The sequence below is a fragment of the Ornithorhynchus anatinus genome, chromosome 2 (genome assembly GCF_004115215.2).
Source record: "Ornithorhynchus anatinus isolate Pmale09 chromosome 2, mOrnAna1.pri.v4, whole genome shotgun sequence".
Lineage (NCBI taxonomy): Eukaryota > Metazoa > Chordata > Mammalia > Monotremata > Ornithorhynchidae > Ornithorhynchus > Ornithorhynchus anatinus.
Window position 1 is genome coordinate 33,797,959 of NC_041729.1, and position 21,161 is coordinate 33,819,119.

At 50.4% G+C, this 21,161-nt stretch overlaps 1 protein-coding gene across 1 annotated transcript; it reads right to left on the reverse strand.

Annotated features, from left to right (window-relative positions):
• Positions 1–2,004: 2,004 nt before the first annotated feature.
• Positions 2,005–16,072, reverse strand: LOC114809152 (mitochondrial dynamics protein MID49-like). Its single transcript, XM_029058289.2, is given in 5 exon segments — positions 2,005–4,264; positions 4,267–4,566; positions 7,091–7,271; positions 8,848–9,001; positions 15,994–16,072. Coding segments are annotated over 4 exon segments (1,359 nt in total). The 5' UTR covers positions 8,995–9,001; positions 15,994–16,072; the 3' UTR covers positions 2,005–3,533.
• Positions 16,073–21,161: the final 5,089 nt, after the last annotated feature.

The following is a 21,161-nucleotide window of genomic DNA, read 5'->3' on the forward strand; positions in this document are numbered from 1 at the left end:
GGTCTCTGGTTTCAAGTCAGACAGCAGGGCCAGAGCCCTGAGACCACTAGAGCTCCCGGGGGGCATTCTCACCTGGAGGAATGTTAAGAAAAATTTCTACCCCCGTCCCATTAAGAGGCTACATAATACCCTCTGACCAAACAACCTTAAGAATTTAATCCAGATACCCCTTTGTAAAACAAAGGAGCCTTCTCTCCTCCACAGGCAAGCTGAAACCGACACCCAAGTGACCTTAGAGCCGGTTAGCAGTCACCTGATGTCTAGAAGCAGTGGGGCCTAGTGAAAAGAGCCCGGAACTTGGAAGTCGGAGGACCTGGGTTTTAATCCCTGCTCTGCCACTTGTCTGCTGTTTGGTCTTGGGCAAATCACTTCCCTTTCTGTGACTTAGTTACCTCATCTGTAAAATGGGAATTCAATACCCATTCTCCCTCTTACTTGGACTGTGAGCCCCACCTGGGGACCTGATTATCTTGTATCTGCCCCAGGCCTTAGAACAGTGCCTGGTACATAGTAAGCGCTTAAAAAAATACCATTAAAAACAATATTGCTTAACAAATGCTGCAGTTATCTAGAGGGTCTTTAGTCTGTTTGAGCTGATGTATTAATAGACCAGAACACAGAGTTTCTAACAAAGTACGCTGATCGAGTCTCACTCCTTATATGGCTGCTGAGGAGAGAAACTGTTTCAATCTACACGGTACTAGTAGCCTTAGGGTTGTTAAAGCCTTGTTCTCTGAACTGCTGTAGCCTGGACAATAAGGTCCTTAGTAGGAAGGCCTGTTGAGCAAAGTTGCTACGTTAGTTTCTATGGCTCTCGTAGGTCAAAAACAGAAGAGGTCCACAATTTTTGGGTGTAAATGATTCCAAGGGCAAGCCCCTTTCCCAAGTGTTGTTTTCCTCCATTCTAATACGGGGATAGTATCACCTCTAGTACTATTGACTAGGAAGGTGAGGATTAGGTGACAAACATGGAGAGCAATGGAAGTTTCAGGAGTTAGAAAAAAAACAACCGCACAGGCTTACCTTGGAGAGTCAGAATCGCGTCTACAGAACTTTGACCTCTTTACCTTTGCCTTGTTACTTCAGCTCCTGAAGGGTCAGAGGTTGCACCACAAAGAAAAGCTAAGTGATCCCGAAAGATTCATGCTAGCTCTTAGTTACCACCCTCTCCCTCCTCCACTAAATCTTTATTCGACGTTTTTGAGATGAGGTAAACTGACGGAGGTATAAGTGACCAGCAGAGCAGCTGAGAGACAGGCAGCAGGAGGGAAATAGGAATAGAAACTCCTTTGACCTCTGAAAAGGAGTGGTCTTTTAAAATGATAAAGGAGAGGAAGAATATGATGTATCCCAGAAAGTCTGAGTGGTGGCATTTATTCCAGTTTTAAGTCACCGGGGTAGTGAGAGTGACTACATTGTATGAATGATAGGCTAAGATTCAGAGAAACTGAATTCTAGTTCTGGTGACTGCCCAATAGTCAGTCTGGTAATAATAATAATAATAATAGTATTTGTTAAGCACTTACTATGTGCCAAACACTGTTCTAAGCAGTGGGGGAGATACAGGGTACTCAGGTTGTCCTATGTGGGGCTCACAGTATTAATCCCCATTTTACAGATGAGGAAACTGAGACCCAGAGAAGGGAAGTGACTTGCCCAAAGTCACACAGCTGATAAGTGGCAGAGGCAGGTTTAGAACCCACAACCTCTGACTCCCAAGCCCATGCTCTTTCCATTAAGTCACGCTGTTTCTCGATCTGGAATTTAATGCATGCTTACTATGTGCAGCACAATCTTGGATAAGGCCTCTATTTCTTGCCTCAATTTCCCACTCCCATGTGTCAAATGGGAAGAACCTCTGCCTCTAGCCCAGGAGAAAAGAAGAGTCCTGTGACCACGGTTCGCCTTTATTACATGAGTTGAGTCTCCCTGCTATGGGGATGGGCAGTTCCAGTAGCTAATGTAAGTCACAGAGATCCCACCACCTGGAAGACAAGCACCCTGTAAACACACACAGCATTTTATTATTATGAGTTCTCCAAAGTTCTCGCACTTAGAGGCACACACACACACACACACACACACAAAAATCCATAAATATAATTTAACCCGCTCAGGCAGCACTTTCTCTTCAAGTCTCCGTAGGGAAGTAATTGTACATGCTTTCTTTTTGAAAAATCATGCTGGACTAATGATCCATCACCCTTTAGTGTACCCCAAACCGGGTGTCCATTCTGGCAACCAGGATGGTTGCAATTTCTAGAAAGCTTTTCTAGATGCGAGAGTGTGTCAACAGAAGGCATTCGGCAATCCAACACAAAACCCATTTTCACATACAATTGATCTTCCTTTATTCTCATTCACATTCCTTGAAAAATAGCTTGGCTCCGAGTGAAGGAAATGGCAAAGATTTTTAGATGAGAAGGATTTATAGTGCTTGGAGAAACAAGTTATCTCCACCTTCCATCAATAAAATAATAGTGCCAGAGAAAAATGCAAACCAGAGTCTCGTTCACGTCAGCTTCAACCATTATGTTTTAGTACATGGGACGGGGTGGTTCTGAAGCCAAGGTCTCTTTAGAAACATTCTCTGCAGATTTTAAAATACTGGGTATCAAAAGTAGCAGCCATTAGGAAACCTCTCTCTTCGAGAGCACACGAAAAGCATCAAACACACCGGAAGTCAGCCAATAATGGTACCTGCTTCCCTCTGGAGGAAGCTCTCCTCTCCAGGGAGAGTAGACAAGCATGCAGAGAGAGAAGGGGATGTCATGGCCCTAGAGGAGCACCGGTCATGAACAGCTAGTGGGGGAAAAGACATTTTAAAGTCAGAAAAACCGGTCTTAAAATGGCCATAGCTGTTTCCACAACCCTTCAGCAGGATGAACACTAAAAGTCAGCGGTGACCATCCACATGCCCATAGAATCAATTCTGAAACTGAGAATTTAGGGGCCCCAGCCCCAGAATGGGAAGTCTCTTTTCCATCGTGAAGATAAATACTTAAATTCCAGGCCTGGAAAGAGGTGATTCCCCCCCCAAGGCTCATTCCCAAGTTTCCCTTTCCCCGTCTTCAACTCCATTCGTCGAGACACTTGTGGGCTGGTAACTCACACCGGATCATCGGATTCAGTGCTGGAGTTAGGCAAGTGGCCCCCAAGGTCGTCTCGTCGTGGCCAGGGACGGGCTAGGGCTCCAAGGGAGCTTCCCTTTCCTGGGATCTCTTGAATTTCATCAGCCGCTGTTGGGTACTTTGCTTTCCCAAGGGGAGGATCAGGGACCGAATCCACGGACCAGATCCCGAATTTGAATGAACCGGTTACGTCAGCAGCGTCAGGAGGCCGGGACTCTACTCCAGCCCGGCCATCCCCCTCTCCGAGAACCCCTTTTCTTCTCCATCCCCAGCGTAAGGAGACCACCACTGGGAGTAGCTACAAAGAGGAGCTCTCGTCAGCCTCCCGGGCCCCCTCCCGAAACAAGAGGAGCCAAGCGCATAAGCCCAGTTGAAAAATCTCCCCAGACCCTAATCCTGCGTCTACAGCAAAATCTCAGGCGCGGATACCGCGCTGTACAGGGTGTACCCCATGTCGTCGATCTCCTCTTCCCGTAACTCGCCGAACAAGTTGATGCGTGGATCGAAGTAGCAGGGCAGGGCCCCCTCCTCCAAGTAGCCAATCAGCTCTTCGATCACCTGCCGAAACCGATCGGCTAAGGAGTCCTCCGTCCAGTCCGTCTCGGCCTCGCTCAGGCGGAGGATCACCTGGGCCAGGTGGCTCCCTCTCAGCTTGCTCAGAGCCGGGTGGCGTCGGCAGACCCCCTTGAGGAGCCGGAGGCAGCGTCTCCGCACGCCCCCGTCCCCGCCGTCCAGCTCCCGCAGCTTGGTGGTCTCCGCCAGGTAGAAGCTCTGCCGCCAGAGGTTCCCCACGGGGCCCTCCCGGGGCACGGCCAGGAGGACCTTGTCCTCGGTTTCCGCCATCGGGAAAAGGGCGATGCTCATCTTGAGCCGGTCGTGCCGGACTTCGACTGTGAGCTCTTCCGAGGCCACCGCCGGCCGGAGGACGCAGCCCAGCAGGCCGCCGATGGCGGGCCAGTTGACGGAGCCCACCAGGGCCCCGTGGAGCGTGTCGTTGAGGACGTCGGAGGACAGGTATCCGCCGACCGTGAAGCGGTCCCAAGGGCTGCTCCCCCGGGGCGCGAACTCCAGCTGAGTCCTCCGGATCATCCAGCGGCGGGGGTCGTTCACGATGGTGTCCTCCCCCGGGATGAAGTCCAGAGCCCGGCCTCCAGGGCCAGCGGCACCATCAGACAGGCCCGGCTGGCCGCCCCCGCCGCCACCTCGAGCCCGTCGAACAGCGAGCCGCTCAGGAACACGCTCCCCCACGGCAGCGCCGGGAACTTGCCGCGCAGGGAGCCCTGCAGCTCTCGGCAGATGTCGGTGGCCAGCTGCCGGGCCAGGGCGACTTGGGCTTCGGGGATGACCACGTGGTCTCGGTAGAAGGCGAGAAGTTTCTCTTGAAGCGTGAGGCACAGAAGCACGGAGGGCTTGGGCACGGGCTCGTGAGGAGGCACTGCAAGGGGTTGGGAAGGGGGAAAAAGAAACCCTTTAGAGGACGCCTCTAGAATGGCAATTACAGGCCCGCTCCCCCCGACCCCGTGATCTGCTCACTCGGTCGTTAAATTCCAAGAAGCGGCAGGGTGTAGCGGATAGAGTCCGGCCCTGAGAGTCAGAAAGTCATGGGTTCTAATCCCGGCTCCGCCACTTGTCTGCTGTGCGTCCATTACTCCTCTGGGCCTTACTTCACCTGTAAAATGGGGGTTGAGACTCTGAGCCCCTCATGGGACAAGAACCGTGTCCAGTACAATTTGTTTGTATCTACCCCAGCACTTAGTACAGAGCCTGGCATGTAGTAAGTGCTTAACAAAATACCATTATTATCATTGTGTAATAACAAATAATAATAAAGTCCCCATTCATTCCATCGTATTTATCGAGCAATTACTGTGTGCAAAGCACTGTTCTCCCTACAGGGGACTGGGACAATGTCCTCCCTGACTATCTTGTAACTACCCCAGTGCTCAGCACATAGTAAGCATTTAACAAATACCTCCATTATTATTCAGAAGACAGGAGATAGGGGGAGGGAGCCCTGGGCTGGGATTCTGCTAATCCTGGCTTCACTCCTGACCGGTCACTTCCCTTTTCTGTTCTCAGTCTTCTGTCGAGTGACTGTAAGTCACCCCATATCCCTCCTTATCCCTCCAGTTGAGGAGTGTGTCCAGTGCTTAGAGCTCTTTGGAGGTGGGTACAGGGGAGGCCCAAGAGGCTCATAAAGCGGGTAATAAAAACAGTCTCCTGCCTGGATAAGAAACACATAGCAAGGCGAGGAGCACTTTTTTCCAAAAGCCCTCCCACCCCAATCCTATTCCATCTGCCTGCCACTTTCGGAAGCCCTTGGCTCCTTGAATGGGGCAGCAAACTTCGGGAAGAACAGAAGTCAGAGCTGCACCTGACTTCGGCTCCTGGGAACAACGATGTGTGAGGCCGGCCTGGCCTGAAGTTTGAGAGCCCAGCTGACCGGAGTCAGACTCAACAGGTGACTCAAAGCCTGCCTTCTTGCCTCGACCAAAACCTCATTTCTCTGTGGTGATACAGGAAGAGACCGGACCTAGTCAGGGACTGTGGCCACATCCTCTCCCTGGACCTTCTTTCAACACTCAGTGTGGGATCCGGTGGCGAGGAGGGGGAAGCTGCGTGGGGGTCAGGCTATAGGCCAGTAGTGATAACTCTAACAATATTAAGTGCTTACTGTGCTCAGAGCACTGTACTAAGCACTGGGAAAGAATACATGTTTGGGATCTAGACAAGACCCCTGTCCCTCAGGGGGCTCCATCTAAGAAAATCGTAGAAGAGCAGGCAGATCTCGGGCTGGGGTGCTCTCACCCCAATTCCCAGTCCCATGTCAGGTTTTCACAATCAGGGTGACTTGGGGTGATGGAATGAGACTCCACAGCAACTATGGATGAGAAAAATCCACGGGTTCATCCCAGAAGACCCCAGAGACAATGGAATGGGCATGGGGGACTGCTTCGCCTTTTCCATCTCTCCCAGAAAAATCAGGAGAGACCAAGCTGGGTCTAAATGAAAGAAACATCTCTCACCAGCGATCCCTTGTTCACGCCCTTCCTCCTGCTTGAAACTTTCATCTGGGGGACCACTGCTCTCCCCAATCTGCAAAACTCTTCCAAATCACAACTTCTAGGGGAAGGCTTCCCTGATTAATCTCTCATCTCCCTACCCTATTTTTTCCTCCCTACTGCATCACCTACGCACTTGAGTCTGTTCCCCGTAAGCTCTCAGGTAATAATAATAACTGTGGTATTTGTTTAGTTCTTACTATGTGCCAAGCACTGTACTAAGCACCAGGTACTTACCCAACCCCCACAACTGCACAGCCCTTGTGTACATATCTTTATACTCGATGACTTCCCCTATCTATAGTTTACTTTAAATGTCTGTCTCCCTGTGCTTTCTCAAGTGTGGAGTGCTCTGCACAAAACAGGTGCTTGATAAAATACCTTACATTATTTGGTATTTGCAAAGCACTGTTCTAAATGCTAGCGTGGATGCAAATTAATTAGATTCGATGCAGTTCCTGCCCTACATGGGGCACATAGTAGGAGGGAAAATAGGTATCGAATCCCCATTTTACAGAGGAAACTGAGGCACAGAGAAGCAACTTGCCCAAGGTCTCACAGCAGGGAAGTGAAAGAGCTGGGATTAGAACCTAGGTCCTTGCTCTCTCCACTAGGCCATGCTGCTCACTGACTGAAAACAGAGCAACAGGCCAGTTATAGGCCCCAGAACTCCAGCCCTTTCACTGCTCTCAGACAAGGAGACCCCAGAAGGGTGGGCTAAGAGACCTGATACATCCACAGCAGGACAAACTGAACCCAGTGAGTTTGGCTGCCTGCCTAAGCCAGGTGACAACCTCCAGGCTACGGGCTGGTGGTGGATCCTGCTGACTGAAGTCAACCCTCCCATTGAAGGGGCCGATCCCAATTAAACCCAACGGGATTAGCATCCCGGCTGACCTGGGGCAGGCGGGGACTGGGCCAGAGCCAGCTGGGGTTGACTGAGCGCCTCCCGGCCGGGCTTGGGCTGAGGTCTTGGCGAGGCCTTGAGCAGGCTCAGCTCCTGCCAGCTCTCCTCAATGGACTTCTGTTCTGCTTTGGCATCGTCCTTGTCGGGGGGACTGGTGGCTCGGTCAATGAGCTGTGGGGCAGAGCACAAAAGCAAGAGTCAGGCATGAAGAACCCCAGAGGGCTCAGTTCAGTCATTAGATCCTTCCCCACGGGCTCTGCAGCACTGGGATCACCCTCCCCGATGGTCGATGTTATACCCTAGGCTCAGCCACCTATTTCCTTTGGAGTAGGTGCTCTCTGACTCGGAGCCTTTCACAGGTCCAGGGATGTTTCCTCCCTGAGGGACCTGAGCACAGCGTTAGCCTCACCTGCTGCTCTTTCTGGGTAACGGGGAGGTCAGTGGGCCGGTGAGACTGCCTGTGAAGAGCCTCTTGGAAGAGAGTAAGGCTCCAACTCTTGGCATCTCCTGGGGTTTCATCAGCCACTCAGTGGCCGTAACGAGGAGCAGCCGGACAGCAGGGTCCTGCCCAGACCAGAGCCTGGCCCGCAGAAACCGAGCCCCCGGAGCCGAGTGGGTCGACCCAAGGCTAACCCGGCTGGGCCCCTCATGGTGACCCTTGTGGTGCCAAGGGACACAAAGGAGGCAGGCCCAGCCAAAAGTGGGCAGGAACTCCCTTCAGAGGAGGGATGCGCTACAGCACCACAGAGCCATGGGGAAACCGCCCAATGGGGAACCAAGACGAGCTCCAGGTCACTTCTTATTTGGTCCCACTGCCTGCCACGGCCAATATCGGGTTCCATATTTCCAGCCTGCCCGACACCACGCTCAGTGAGGTCCGCTTGGGATGGCTTGAAACCCTGGAAAAACCCTCACGGGCCGAGAACCCACTGTTACACAAGACTTCCAAAACACAGCGAGAACTCGGCCCAGCTGCCCACGCCCAGCTCAGAGGCCAAAGCAGGTTTTCTGCCTTTTTATTCCGGTAATGGTGGTTGTGTGCAGACGGCCATACATGCTGTCCATTGGTGACTTGGGTTTGAGGAGTCAAATGAACCCATTCCCGTCCAAGCTCCTCTCCTCCCGAGAATAAAGCCATTCAGCTGGCTGAAACCCTTTGCAATCCTGCTGCAGGCCCTGGGTTTCACAATTCTGCCCCAGGGGAGATTCCCAATCCCTTCGGCTGGGCCCAACTCTAACCATCCTGGCTCCTGAAGTTAGGGCAGAGGTATCTCTCCCCCTGTTCTGTCCCTGGGCCCAGGTCCCTGTGATGGACGGCAGAGTTGGCCTGGAACGGTCGAGACGGGGCCCCAAACCCCAAGTGGTCCGTTGTCCCATCGGGCACTCAGGGAGTCAGGATGCTCCACAATTATCAGGGTGATAGATCGGGACTCTCTCGGGGAAAGCGCAGAGCTGGGCGAATGCTGGCCTGAGCTGTGAGAGTGGGGGACCAATCGGCTCACTGGACCCAGCAGAAGGAGAATCTCAGTTGGCATTCTGTCCATGCCAGAGCTGGACTGCGCAACTTCTCAACCCCAAACCAGCCTCGCTCCGCACTCTAAACACTCTGCTGATTTCTGGCTGAAATGCAGGAGACTGACAAAGTCGCCAGAGCCGGCTTGTCCCCGCTGACCCCATCCCAGGAGCCCCTCCTCAACCCCGACGATATCTGTTCTTGTCCCAGGAAATCACTTCTCTTTGTTCTTACCCGTTTCACTGCCAGGGTGGCAATGCCCAAGATGGCTGCCCCACTCACACCCAGCACTAGCCTGGCATTGGCCAGGAAGAAATCCACAGCACTGCCCAGCCCGTCATCGTCTCTCCTCTGCCCTCTCTTCTGAGAGAACTGAGCCATGGTCCACCTGGCAAGAAAGAGAGAAGGTCAAAGAGTTAGGGGCCACCAGGGACGGAGCTGGGCCAGTTGTGGGCAGGGCTATAAAGAAAAGCAGCTCTAGGGCAGAGGTGCCATCTCATTCTGCAAAGGGTGACTCAGTCTAGCACTCGTGAGAAGTCAAGTGACAATAATAATAATTGTGGTATTTGTTAAGTACTTACTGTGTGCCCGGCACTGTACTAAGCAGTGGGGTGGATACAAGCAAATTGGGTTGGACACAGTCCCTGTCCCACAGAGGGCTCACAGTCTCATTCCCCATTTTACATAGGAGGTAACTGAGGCCCAGAGAAATGAAGTGACTTGCCCAAGGTCACACAGCAGACGAGTGGCGGATCCGGGATTAGAACCCACGACCTTCTGATTCCCAGGCCCGTGCTCTAGCCACTGCTACACTCAAATGATGTAGTCTGTCTTTCCAACACCACTTAACCCCAAGAGGAGCTCCCCTCCCCGCCGCCCAGCCTGGAATCGGGAAATGGTTAAGCCATACCTAAGCAACCAATCGATAGTATTTACTGAGCACTTTCTCTGCACAGAGCATGGTGTTAAATGCTCATGAGCGCTCCCTGCCCTCAAGGACCTCACAGTCTATCAGGGGAGACGGGAACATTAAAATAAATTACAGCTAGGAGGAAGCAACTGAGGTTAAATATTTGTACAGAAGAGCTCTTAGGAAATTAATCCCCACTCCCCGCCCTCAAGTGCTTAGAGGGTAAAACCTCTAATGCCCAGGGGACACAATAAGGTGGGGAGAGGAAAGATTAACCAGGGAAGTTTTCCTGGAGGAGACAAAGATAGGGCTTTGAAGATGAGGGGAGAGGGATGGTCTGCTGGATGGGAAGGGGGAGGGAGTTCCAGGCAGGAAAGAGAGCAGTGAGAGACAGGAGAGCTGAGAGGTGTGAGAGAGGCACAGTGACTAAATTGGTATTAGAGGAGCAACCGGATGTATTGGGCTGTAATGAGAGAAGAATGGGGATATGTAGAGGGGATAGAGTGAAATAGAGGGGATAGAGTGCCTTAAGGACTAGAGGTAAATTTTAGTGCCAATGAGAATAGTCTAGGGTGGGGTAATGAGTTTAAGATAGAGTGAGAAAGTTAACTTTGACATAGAGAGCTGCCTGGCTTTCTGGTGCCGGACGGGATGCCAGGAGACATGGTATCTTCTGCCCGGAACGTTTTAACAAATAAAATGATCCCCCATCAGGCTTCTAGTCAGTCAGACAATAGTATTTACTGAGTGCTTACTGAGTGCAGAGTCGGTCATATTTACTGAGCGCTTACTGTGTGCAGAGCACTGTATTAAGTGCTAGGGAGAGTACAATATAACAACAAACAGACACGTTCCCTGCCCACAGCGAGTTTACAGTATAGAGGGGGAGACACACATTAATAATTAATTCTAGACTGTAAGTTCCTTGTGGGCAGGGAACATGTCCACCAACCCTCCCGAGCACTTAGTACAATGCTCTGCACATAGTAAGCACTCGATGATTACCACTGATTGACTGATTAGTTTGTGGGGCTCTGCCTGGAGGAACTGGATTACATAGCTTCCTTTGGTCTAGGATTCCGTGACTCATGCCTATCCGTTAGTCATTTGTACCTTAAAGTTGAGTTGCTAGGGCAACGAGATGCCATCACAAGTCAAATACCAGTAGAGAGAATCACAGAACTCGAGCCTCGGAATGAGTTTCCTGCCACCGTGCTTGCCTTTCTGAGACTAAAAATAGGATGAGGTAGGAAGGCAGGCCTTGGCTACCTTTGCTGGGGTACCGAAGAGCAGGCATCACTGGCTTTGAAAAAGTCAAATCCTGTACTTGCACGAAGGGACGTCAGCCACTAAGTCTTGACACACAAATGAGAAATAGTACGTACTGTCCCAAGCGCTTAGTACAGTGCTTTGCACACAGTCAGCGCTCAATAAACACAGCTGAATGAATGGACTTTCCCCCTTCTCACCCTGCTCCCCTCCATCTGAGCATGGTTCTTTTAAAGAAATTCTTCAGAAGCAGCAAATGGAGACTTCATATAGAAACAAGGGATGAGGGGACACGTGAGAGTTATGTTTGCTGAGGGTGACTTGGGTCAAAGTGGAGAAGACAGTCTGGGAGGCTGGGTCGCTTGACTCCTCATGAATAACATCTGCTGAAAGACCCAGAGATTCCCTTTCAGTTTCCAGTCTTGAAGCAAGGCTGAGGGCCGCTCTCTCTCCCTCCAGCCAGTTGGCATTCCCCAAGGGTCTGCAGCTCCTCATCTACACTTTGGGTCACGAGTCTTGCAGTTGTGCTACTTCTCAGGCGGGCAGGAGCAGGGGAACTAACCTCTGGAACAGGTACAAAGCCGAGGCCCAACCCAATACACTCGATCCCAAGCCTACAAAAGCAGTGTGGGCTAGTGGATAGAGCACGAGCTGGGAATCGAAAGACCTGGGTTCGTTCATTCATTCAATCGTACTTATTGAGCGCTCACTGCTCTTGGAAAGTACAATTCGGCAACAGATAGAGACAATCCCTACCCAACAACAGGTTCTAATCCCAGCTCTGCCACTGACCTACTGAGTGACCTTGGGCAAGTCACAGCTTCTCTGGGTCTCACTTTCCTCTTTTGTAAAATAAGGATTAAATACCTGCTCTCCCTACCCCTTAGACTGTGGGCCAGGAACTATATCCAATTGGATTATCCTGCATCAACTCCAGCATTTAACAAATACTACAGTTTTCATTATTTGGACTTCCACTCTACCTATGAGAGTTTAAGCAATACTATCAGTGGTCTATCAGTTTAATATCTGTCTCTGTTAGGGGTAACAGGGTACAGAGAAATCGGTGCCTGCCCTGAATTCCAATCTGTACAAAGCAGCATCGCCTAGTGGATACGACACAGGCTTGAGAGTCAAAAGAAACTGGGTTTCTAGCCCAGCTTCACCACTTGTCTATGTGACCTTGGACAAGTCACTTCACTTCTGTGTGCCTTACCTCATCTGTAAAATGGGGATTAAGGCTAGGAGCCCCATGGGGGTCATGGACTGGGTCCAACCTGATTAGTTTGTATTTGCCTGGCACATAGTAAGTGTTTAACAAATACCATAAAAAATCATGTCTCTTCTTCCAATAATTACTGTGAGTCTTTCGTTAGTCAACGGTATCTGTGTGCTGAGCACAGGACTAAACGTTTAGGAGAGTACATACGGCTGATGCCAATGTGGCTGCCTTCACAGAGCTTACAATTTAGTGGATTTCCCAGGAATGTATCCAAACCCTTCTGAGAAGCAGCTTGGCTTAGTGGAAAGGGCCCGGGTTTGAGGCCAGAGGTCATGGGTTCTAATCTCGGTTCCGCCACATCAGCTGTGTGACTCTGGGCAAGTCACTTAACTTCTCTATGCCTCAGTTGCCTCCTCTGCAAAATGGGGCTTAAGACTGGGAGCCCACGTGGGACAACCTGATTACCTTGTACATACCTCAGCGATTAGAACAGTGCTGGGCATGTAGTAAGCGCTTAACATACCATCATTATTATTATTATGAAACCTACTGATGTTTTTGGCCTCTCGATCCAGTTTGGATGTCCTCTCTTCTACTTCACTAGCACTCATACAATTCAGGCAACACTTCAAGGCACCCACTGAGTGTCACCTCGGCATCGACAGAAACTCCTCACCGTCGGCTTAAAGCGCTCAATCACCTTGCCCCTCTACAACCCAGCCTGCCTACCAGGCCCCTGTAATGCCGACCTACTCACTGTAGCCCGATCTCCTCTATCTCTCTGCTGACCTCTCGCCCACATCTTGCCTCTGGCCTGGAACGCCCTCCCTCTTCATATCTGCTAGACATTTACTCTCCCCACCTTCAAAATTTTATTGAAGGCATATCTCCTCCAAGAGGCCTCTTCCCTAAGTCCTCATTTCTTTTACTCCCCCAGCCTTGTCACCCTGATTTTCACTTCTTTTATTCACCACCCCCTCACCTCCACAGTACATATCCACAATTTATTTAATGTCCGTCTACCCTCTGGACGGTAGGTTCATTGCGGGCAGGGAATGTGTCCGATTTATTGAACTCTCCTTAGTACAGCACTCAAAAATATGATTGACTGAGTGGGTCTCAGGCACCAACAAGATCAGGAGCAGCTAGCTTGGGAAGGTAGGTCAGTCCCCATGGAAGAGGCTAAAGTCCCATTGGATGGGCCAGTTCTTCATTCATTCATTCGATCGTATTTATTAAGCACTTACTGAGGGCAGAGCACTGTATTAAGCACTTGGAAAAGTATACTACAGCAATAAAGACTAATAATCCCTCCCTCCCCACAACGTGCTCACAGTCTACAAGGCGGGGAGAAAGACAGCAATACAAATAAACAGACATCAATTTAAATAAATAAATGACAGCTATGTACATAAGTGCTCAGGGGTGGGGGAGGAGGGGGAGCAAAGGGAGCAAGTCAGGGTGACGCAGAAGGCAGTGGGAGATGAGGAAAAGCGGGGCTTAATCAGGAAAGGCCTCTTGGAGGAGATGTGCCTTTAGTAAGGCTTTGAGGTGGGGGAGAGTAATTAATTCATTCAATAGTATTTATTGAGCGCTTAGTATGTACTAAGCGCTTGGAATGTACAAATCGGCAACAGAGACAGTCCCTGCCCATTGACGGGCTCACAGTCTAATCGGGGGAGACAGACAAAAACAATAGCAATAAATAGAATCAAGGGGATGTACATCTCATTAAAACAATTGCAATAAATAGAATCAAGGGGATGTACATCTCATTAACAAAATAAATAGGGTAGTAAAAATATATACAAATGAGCGGATGAGCACAGTGCTGAGGGGAGGGGAAGGGATAGGGGGAGGAGCAGAGGGAAAGGGGGGGAAGGGGGCTTAGCTGAGGGGAGGTGAAGGGGGGGGCAGAGAGGCAGCAGAGGGAAAAGGGGAAGCTCAGTCTGGGAAGGCCTCTTGGAGGAGGTGAGCTCTCAGTAACTGTATGGTGGATTTGAGGAGTTATGGAATGACGACAAATCAGAAGAGCTGTCCCAAACCTCTGTGATCCTAGTCCAGACCAAGGCAACCAAAAGAAGCCTTTTGTTGTTTATAAAAAGAAAAGAAGAAAAGCCAACTTTAGCAAGAGCTTCCAAAGGGAGAAGGATAACTTACCCGAAAACTAAGACCTAGCCACACCTCACCCCTACTGTGGAATCAGTCAGGAAGCCGGCTGTGTGGACGCTCCTTCATTCATTTACTGAGTGCTTACTGTGGGCAAAGCACTGAACTAAGCGCTTGGGAGAGTACAATATAACAACAAATAGACACACTCCTGCCCACAGCGAGCTCACTGTTCATCCCTAGATCCTTTCCCCAGACTTGGGACATCTCCCCACTGTCCCCTCCTCCGGGGTCGGGAGTCTAGGGACCGGTATGTATGACTTCGGGGGAGGACGAGGACGGAAAGTCCTGCTCCTGGGGTCTCTTCCAACTGCCCAAAATACCAGTTAGGGCGGTTATCCCCAACCCCTGGTGGCATTCCGTTGGCAAACCAAGGGCAGGAGACAGCAGAAGGGGTGAATGCCCTTACTGGGTGGAAGTGAGGGTCCCAAGGGCTCGTACCCCGACCCAAAAGCAACAGCAATTAAGTCTCCCATTTGCTCACCGGGCCTGAAAAGTGTCAGTCTGCAGGGACTCGGGGGGGGTCCTGGTTGGAGGACGGTCGCCCCGGGCTTTGGGCCCAGCCAAGCTCTGGCTGGAAAGGGATTCCGGCTCCTGGCTGACCTGGCCGGGGGTCACTGGCTTCCCTGTCGCCCCAGACCTTCACCCCGAGCAGGACCGAGCTGCAGCCGGAGGTGCAATAATAATGATAATAATTACTAGGGTATTTATTAAGCGCTTACTATGTAGTATTAACAATCGTATTTGTTGAGCTCTTACGGCCTGCAAAGCACTGTGCTAAGTCCTTGGGAGGGTGCACTTGAACATCGAAAACGTTCCCTGCCCACAACGAGCTCAGTCTAGAGACAACGAGCTCACGGTTCCAGGCACTGTACTAAGCGCTGGGGCGCTGTACTAAGCGGTGAAATTGGGCCCTCTGCCAGGGCTGGGGGGAGGGGAAGCATGACACCCCGGATAACAATAATAATAACTGTGGCATTTATTAAGCACTTACTATGTGCCAGGCACTCTACTAAGCGCTGTGGTGGATACAAGCAAAAGCGCTGGGGCTCTGTACTAAGCGGTGGAAATCGGGGCCACCTGCCGGGGTTGGGAGGAGAGGAAGCATGACACCCCAGATAATAAGAATAATAACTGTGGCATTTATTAAGCGCTTACTATGTCCCAGGCACTCTACTAAGCGCTGTGGTGGATAACAAGCAAAAGCGCTGGAGCTCTCCACTAAGCGGTGGAAATCGGGCCCTCTGCCAGGGTTGGGGGGAGGGGAAGCATGACACCCCGGATAATAATAACAATAACTGTGGTATTTATTACACGCTTACTATGTGCCAGGGACGTGGCTCAGTGGAAAGAGCCCGGGCTTGGGAGTCATAGGTCATGGGTTCGAATCCCAGCTCTGCCACTCGTCAGCTGTGTGACTGTGGGAAAGTCACTTCACTGCTCTGTGCCTCAGTTCCTTCCTCTGTAAAATGGGGATTAACTGTGAGCCTCAGATGGGACAACCTGATGACCCCGTATCTACCCCGGCGCTTGGCACAGTGTTCTGCACATAGTAAGCGTTTAACAGATACCAACATTATTATTACTAAGCGCTGGGGTGGATACAACAAATAAGGTCCCTGCCCCAAGTGGGGTTCACCGTCTCAATCCCTGTTTTGCACGTGAGGGAAGTGAGGCCCGGAGAAGTGAATGGCCCAAGGTCACACCGCAGACGAGCGGCGGGGGCGGGATTAGAACCCATGACCTTCTGACTCCCAAACCCGGGCTCTAGATAGAAGACCACGCCGCTTTCCCGGATACGCCCCCGTACCTGCGCCGCCCCGTCGGTGCCCTCCGCTCCTGTCCGTGGCCGCCGCCAGCGGCCCGGCTCCCAGGCCGTTCCTCCGCGGGCCGCACAGCGCCGGCTTGCGCCGTCAATCAGGACGCGTCGAGTTCCCGCGCGGCCAATCAGGGCGCGCCGAGTTCCCGCGCGACCAATCAGGGCGCACCGGGTTCCCGCGCAGCCAATCAGAGCGCCCTTCAACGTTCTAAAATATAACGTCAAGGAGCCAATCACCGTCCTTCCCCTCCGTGGCCTCGGGGCTCTGAGCGGCTTCGTTTGACGCCTGACTTTCCCGTTAAAGGGACCGGACCGACTTCGCATGCTGCTAGGGGGAGGGACCCCTTTTGGACTCACTCTTGAAAAAGATCACGGTCCCAAAGAATTGTTATTTTGACTAAAAATAAATAATGACGGCATTTAAGTGCTTAGTATGTGCCAGGTACCGGGGTAGAAACAAGCAAATAATAACACTGGTATTAGTTACGCGCTTACTATGTGCAGAGCACTGTTCTAAGCGCTGGGGGAGGTATCGGGTCATCAGGTTGTCCCTCGTGAAACTCACAGTTAATCCCCATTTTGCAGATGAGGTAACCGAGGTCCAGAGAAGTGAAGTGACTTGCCCACAGTCCCACAGCTGACAAGTGGCAGAGTCGGAATTCGAACCCTTGACCTCTGACTCCCAAGCCCGGGCTCCTACCACGCTTGCTTCTCAAATCGGGTTGGTCAGAGTCCATGTCCCACATGGCGCTCACAGTCTTAATCCCCATGATACAGGCGAGGTAACTGGGGAGCAGGGAAGTTGTGACTGGCCCAAGGCCTCACAGCGGACAAGTAGCAGAGGCGGGATTAGAACCCGTGACCTTCTAGGAACTTAAGATGGGCGAATTAGTGTCCGTGAAGTGATTGGAAGGCTTAAATGTAAGAATGAGCTGCCAATGTAAGAAAATGTAGGAACCAAGAACCAACCCCTCTTTTCTCCCCCTCTAGACTGTGAACTCGTTGTGATAGGGATCGTCTCTCTTTATAGCTGCATTGTACTTTCCCAACCGCTTAGTACAGTGCTCTGCACACAGTAAGCGCTCAATAAATACTATCGAATGACTGAATGAATTGCCAAGACAATAACAAACAGTATTCTTTTAGAGGAAACCCCCCCCTAGGATTCGGAGCATTGCATCAACTCAATACGCCAGTTTACTGAAAATTGGACTCATCCTCCATTGCCTCTTGAGGGGTTCAGTTTTCCAGTGGCAGAGGAATTCCCCCAGAGCCAGGGTCACATTTCCCAGGTAGTACTTCCCTGGCTGCACCTCACAAAAAAATCAGTCCTGAATGTTTGTGTCATGGTTTCTTTGTCTTATGGTATTTGCTAAGTGCTTACTGGGTCAAACACAGTTCTAAACACTGCGGTAGCCCAGATTAATTAGCTCAGGCACCATCCCTGTCTCACAGTCCAAGTAGGAGGGAGAACAGATATCAAATCCCATTTTACAGTTGGGGAAACTGAGGCCCAGAGAAGTGAAGTGACTTGCCCATAGTTGCAAGGCAAGCAACTGGCAGAGCCGGGATTCAGGTCCTACTGACTCCCAGGCCCTTGTTTCTCCACTACGCCACGCGGCTTCAAAGATTCTGCCTGATGTAAGCACCGGCCTCCAAAGAATAATATATCTTTCTGCAAGACCTGGCAGGCAGGGTGACGGAGTCCTTTTTAACACTACAGTTTTCATTGTGAGGCAGCACAGGAACTTCAGTGAATCTTCATTAAGTTTTTAGTTCTTAGCGCAGCTGCCCCAAACATACAGAAGAAATGGTCCTTGTCCCCTGATTGGCAGGAGGGTGGTTACCACCTGTGTTAGGGCTCAAGCAAGGGCAGCTTTCCTGGTTTACAGAATCCCCTTGATCTCCCCACCAACTGAGGTGTCCTAAAAGTGAAGTTTCCAGCAGTTGAAAGCAGGAGGTATTGGAAGAAACTCTACCGAGGCTCTGTGGGTGGAGAACTCAGCTATACTGAACTCTCCTAAGTGCCTAGTAGAGCGTCTGGCACATAGTAAGTGCTTTACAAAGACCATAATTATTTCAGTATTATTATTACTCTGCAGACATAAATACCATTGATTGGGCCACATTTACAGTTTTTATAAAATTCTTACATGCTCTTCTTCCGATTTCTTATTGGTCTAGTCTAATTTCTAGGTACGATGGCACTGAGGCTTGTAGGCCAAAAGGGCCCAGGCCCTAGGCTAAAGAGTCTGGGGAACACCCATCTACCATGATGACCTTGGGGTGGTTTTCAGGGATTCTTCTTTTTATCTGTAAGTCAACTTCTTAGAATCAATCCCTGCAGATGCAAATATTCACACAGTGAGGCAGATAGATATCACTGTAGGGTCAGAGTTGAGCCTAGTCTTTCTGCCTATGGTCTGGTCTCATTATCCTAATCACTACCCAATTTCAAAGGTTTAAAGTCATTTTACTCAGAGACCTCAAAACCTTGTTCAATATCAGGGCAGTTGGTTTTGGATCAAGGAAAGGGAAACGGAGGGATAGAGAAGAGAGGGAAGTTGGTTTGTTCAAGGTCATACAACAGGATCTAAGAATACCCTTCCTGCTTCTTGCGCTAACCCTGGGACCTGATCTCCAAATAGAAACAGTCACAAATTCATTCTCGGGCATCAACTGGGATTTAGCATATGAGCCTGATGGTATAAAATGCTCTAGCAGATGGCACAACTATTTTTCATTTACTGCTCTATCCTGCCACAGTTAGCCTAACTCATGATTAATTTTTTAGACAAATTCAACAAAATACTCTTCCTGAAGCAGCGAAACCACCACATTACTCCTTATCCTCCAGGATCACAGACATCTTTTGATAGTATCAGTCATCCAAAGTACAGGACTAGATGCACAAAGCAAGGCATGACTTACTGTCCTGAAAGAGCAGCAACATGGAAAATAAACCAGAAAGTAATCAGGCCTGCAATTAGTGCTGGAGGTTCCTATGCCAGTTTCTCTTTCTATCTACTTATATGGGGGGAAAGTCCTGCACAGAACTGAATCTAATAGCTAATAATAATAATAATATGGTATTTGTTAAGCACTTATTATGTGGTAAATACAAGTTCATCAGGCTCACAGTCTAAGTAGGAGGGAGAACAGGTTTTGAATCCCCATTTTGCGGGTGAGGTCCAGAGAAGTGAAGGGACTCTGCCAAGGCCGCACAGCAGACAAGTGGGGGAGCCAGGATTAGCACTCAGTTCCTCTGACTCCCAGCTCCGTGTTTTTTCCATGAGGCCACGCAGTTCCCGGGTGATGGAAAGAGAATGTGAGTCCCTTGAGGGGGTGGTTGTTTTTTCCTTGCTTTTAACGTCTGGTCAGGGAGGCAATGCAATAAAACTAGAGTGGCTGCTACTCTTTCCAGGTGGATTAGACCTAGTCCCTTTGATAGAACCAAAAGTTGTGCAGCTGAATGGACAAGCACACCTGCTGTGGTCCAGTCCACCAGGACGCCAACTCCAGAGGGGGGTTTCCCCTCTCTAGTTTAAGAAAACACCATTAGCATCGGTCCAACTCCAACTGCACAGGAGTAAGGAAACAGAAATAGAAACTCCAAGGCGGTGATGCATCTCCCAATCCCTCCCGCTTACCACATCTCAAGGCGCTTTTCCGCTTTTACTCATTTCTGGGATGAATGGGTTCCCTCTCCTCAGATAAGGACTCATGGACAAGGAGAAGCAGCGTGGGCTCAAGGAAAGAATGTGGGATCTGGAGACAGAGGACCAGGGTTCTAATCCCCGCCCTACCACCTGCCTGCACTTGGATCTGTACCCAGCCCCGCAGCACTTATGTCCATATCTATACTTTATTTATTTAAATTTAATGTCAGTCTCTTCCTCTAGACTGTAAGCTGGTTTTGGGCAAGGACCTCTCTACCATCTCTGCTGTACTGTAGTCTTCCAAGCACTTAGTACAATGCTCTGTACAGAGTAAATTGTTCAGTAAATATCACTGATTGATTGTGACTTTGGACAAGTCGCTTCACTTGCCCGTGCCTCAGTTTCCTCTTCTGTAAAATGGAGATTCAATATCTGTTGTCCCTCCCCCTTGGGTTGTGAGGCCCACTTGGGACAGAGATTTGGTCTGGGCTGATTAAACTGGATCCGCCCCGGGGGCATCGCACAGTGCTAAACCTGAAGTAAGCGCTTTACTATTGACCCACAGTGGCCCGTATTTCTGGGGTCATAGCCTGTATTCCTGCGGGGTGTGTGTGTGGCCTGTCTTCCTGGGGTCGTGGCCTGTAGTTTGGTGGGCGTGATCAGTATTTCTGGGATGTGTGGGCTGTGTTCCTGGTGGGGTGTGGCCTGTATTTCAGGGGTCGTGGTCTGTATTTCTGCGGGGGGTGTGGGCTGTTCCTGAGTCAGGGGTCGTGGGTTCTAATCCCAGCTCCGCCACTTGTCAGCTGGGTGACTTTGGACAAGTCACTTCCCTTCTTATGTGCCAGGCATGTGGCTCAATGGAAAGAGCCCAGGCTTGGGAGTCAGAGGTCATGGGTTCGAATCCTGTCACTTAGCTGTTTGACTATGGGCAAGTCATTTCACTTCTCTGAGCCTCAGTTACCTCATCTGTAAAATGGGGATTAATTGTGAACCTCACATCGGACAACCTGATTACCCTGTATCTACCCCAGCGCTTAGAACAGTGCTCTGCACAGAGTAAGTGCTTAACAAATACCAAGGTTATTATTATTATGAAGCAGCATGGTTCAGTGGAAAGAGCCTGGGCTTGGGAGTCAGAGGTCATGGGTTCTAATCCCAGCTCTGCCACTTGTCAGCTGTGTGACTTTGGGCAAGTCACTTCACTTCTCTGGGCCTCAGTTCCCTCATCTGATTTGACCGTAAGCCCGTCAAACGGCAGGGACTGTCTCTATCTGTTGCCGACCTGTTCATCCCAAGCGCTTAGTACAGTGCTCTGCACATAGTAAGCGCTCAATAAATACTATTGAATGAATGAATGAATCTGTAAAATGTGGATTAAAACAGTGAGCCCCACATGGGACAACCTCATCACCTTGTATCCTCCCCAGTGCTTGGCACAGAGTAGGTGCTTAACATATACTACCATTATTATTCTCTGGGCTTCAGTTACCTCATCTGGAA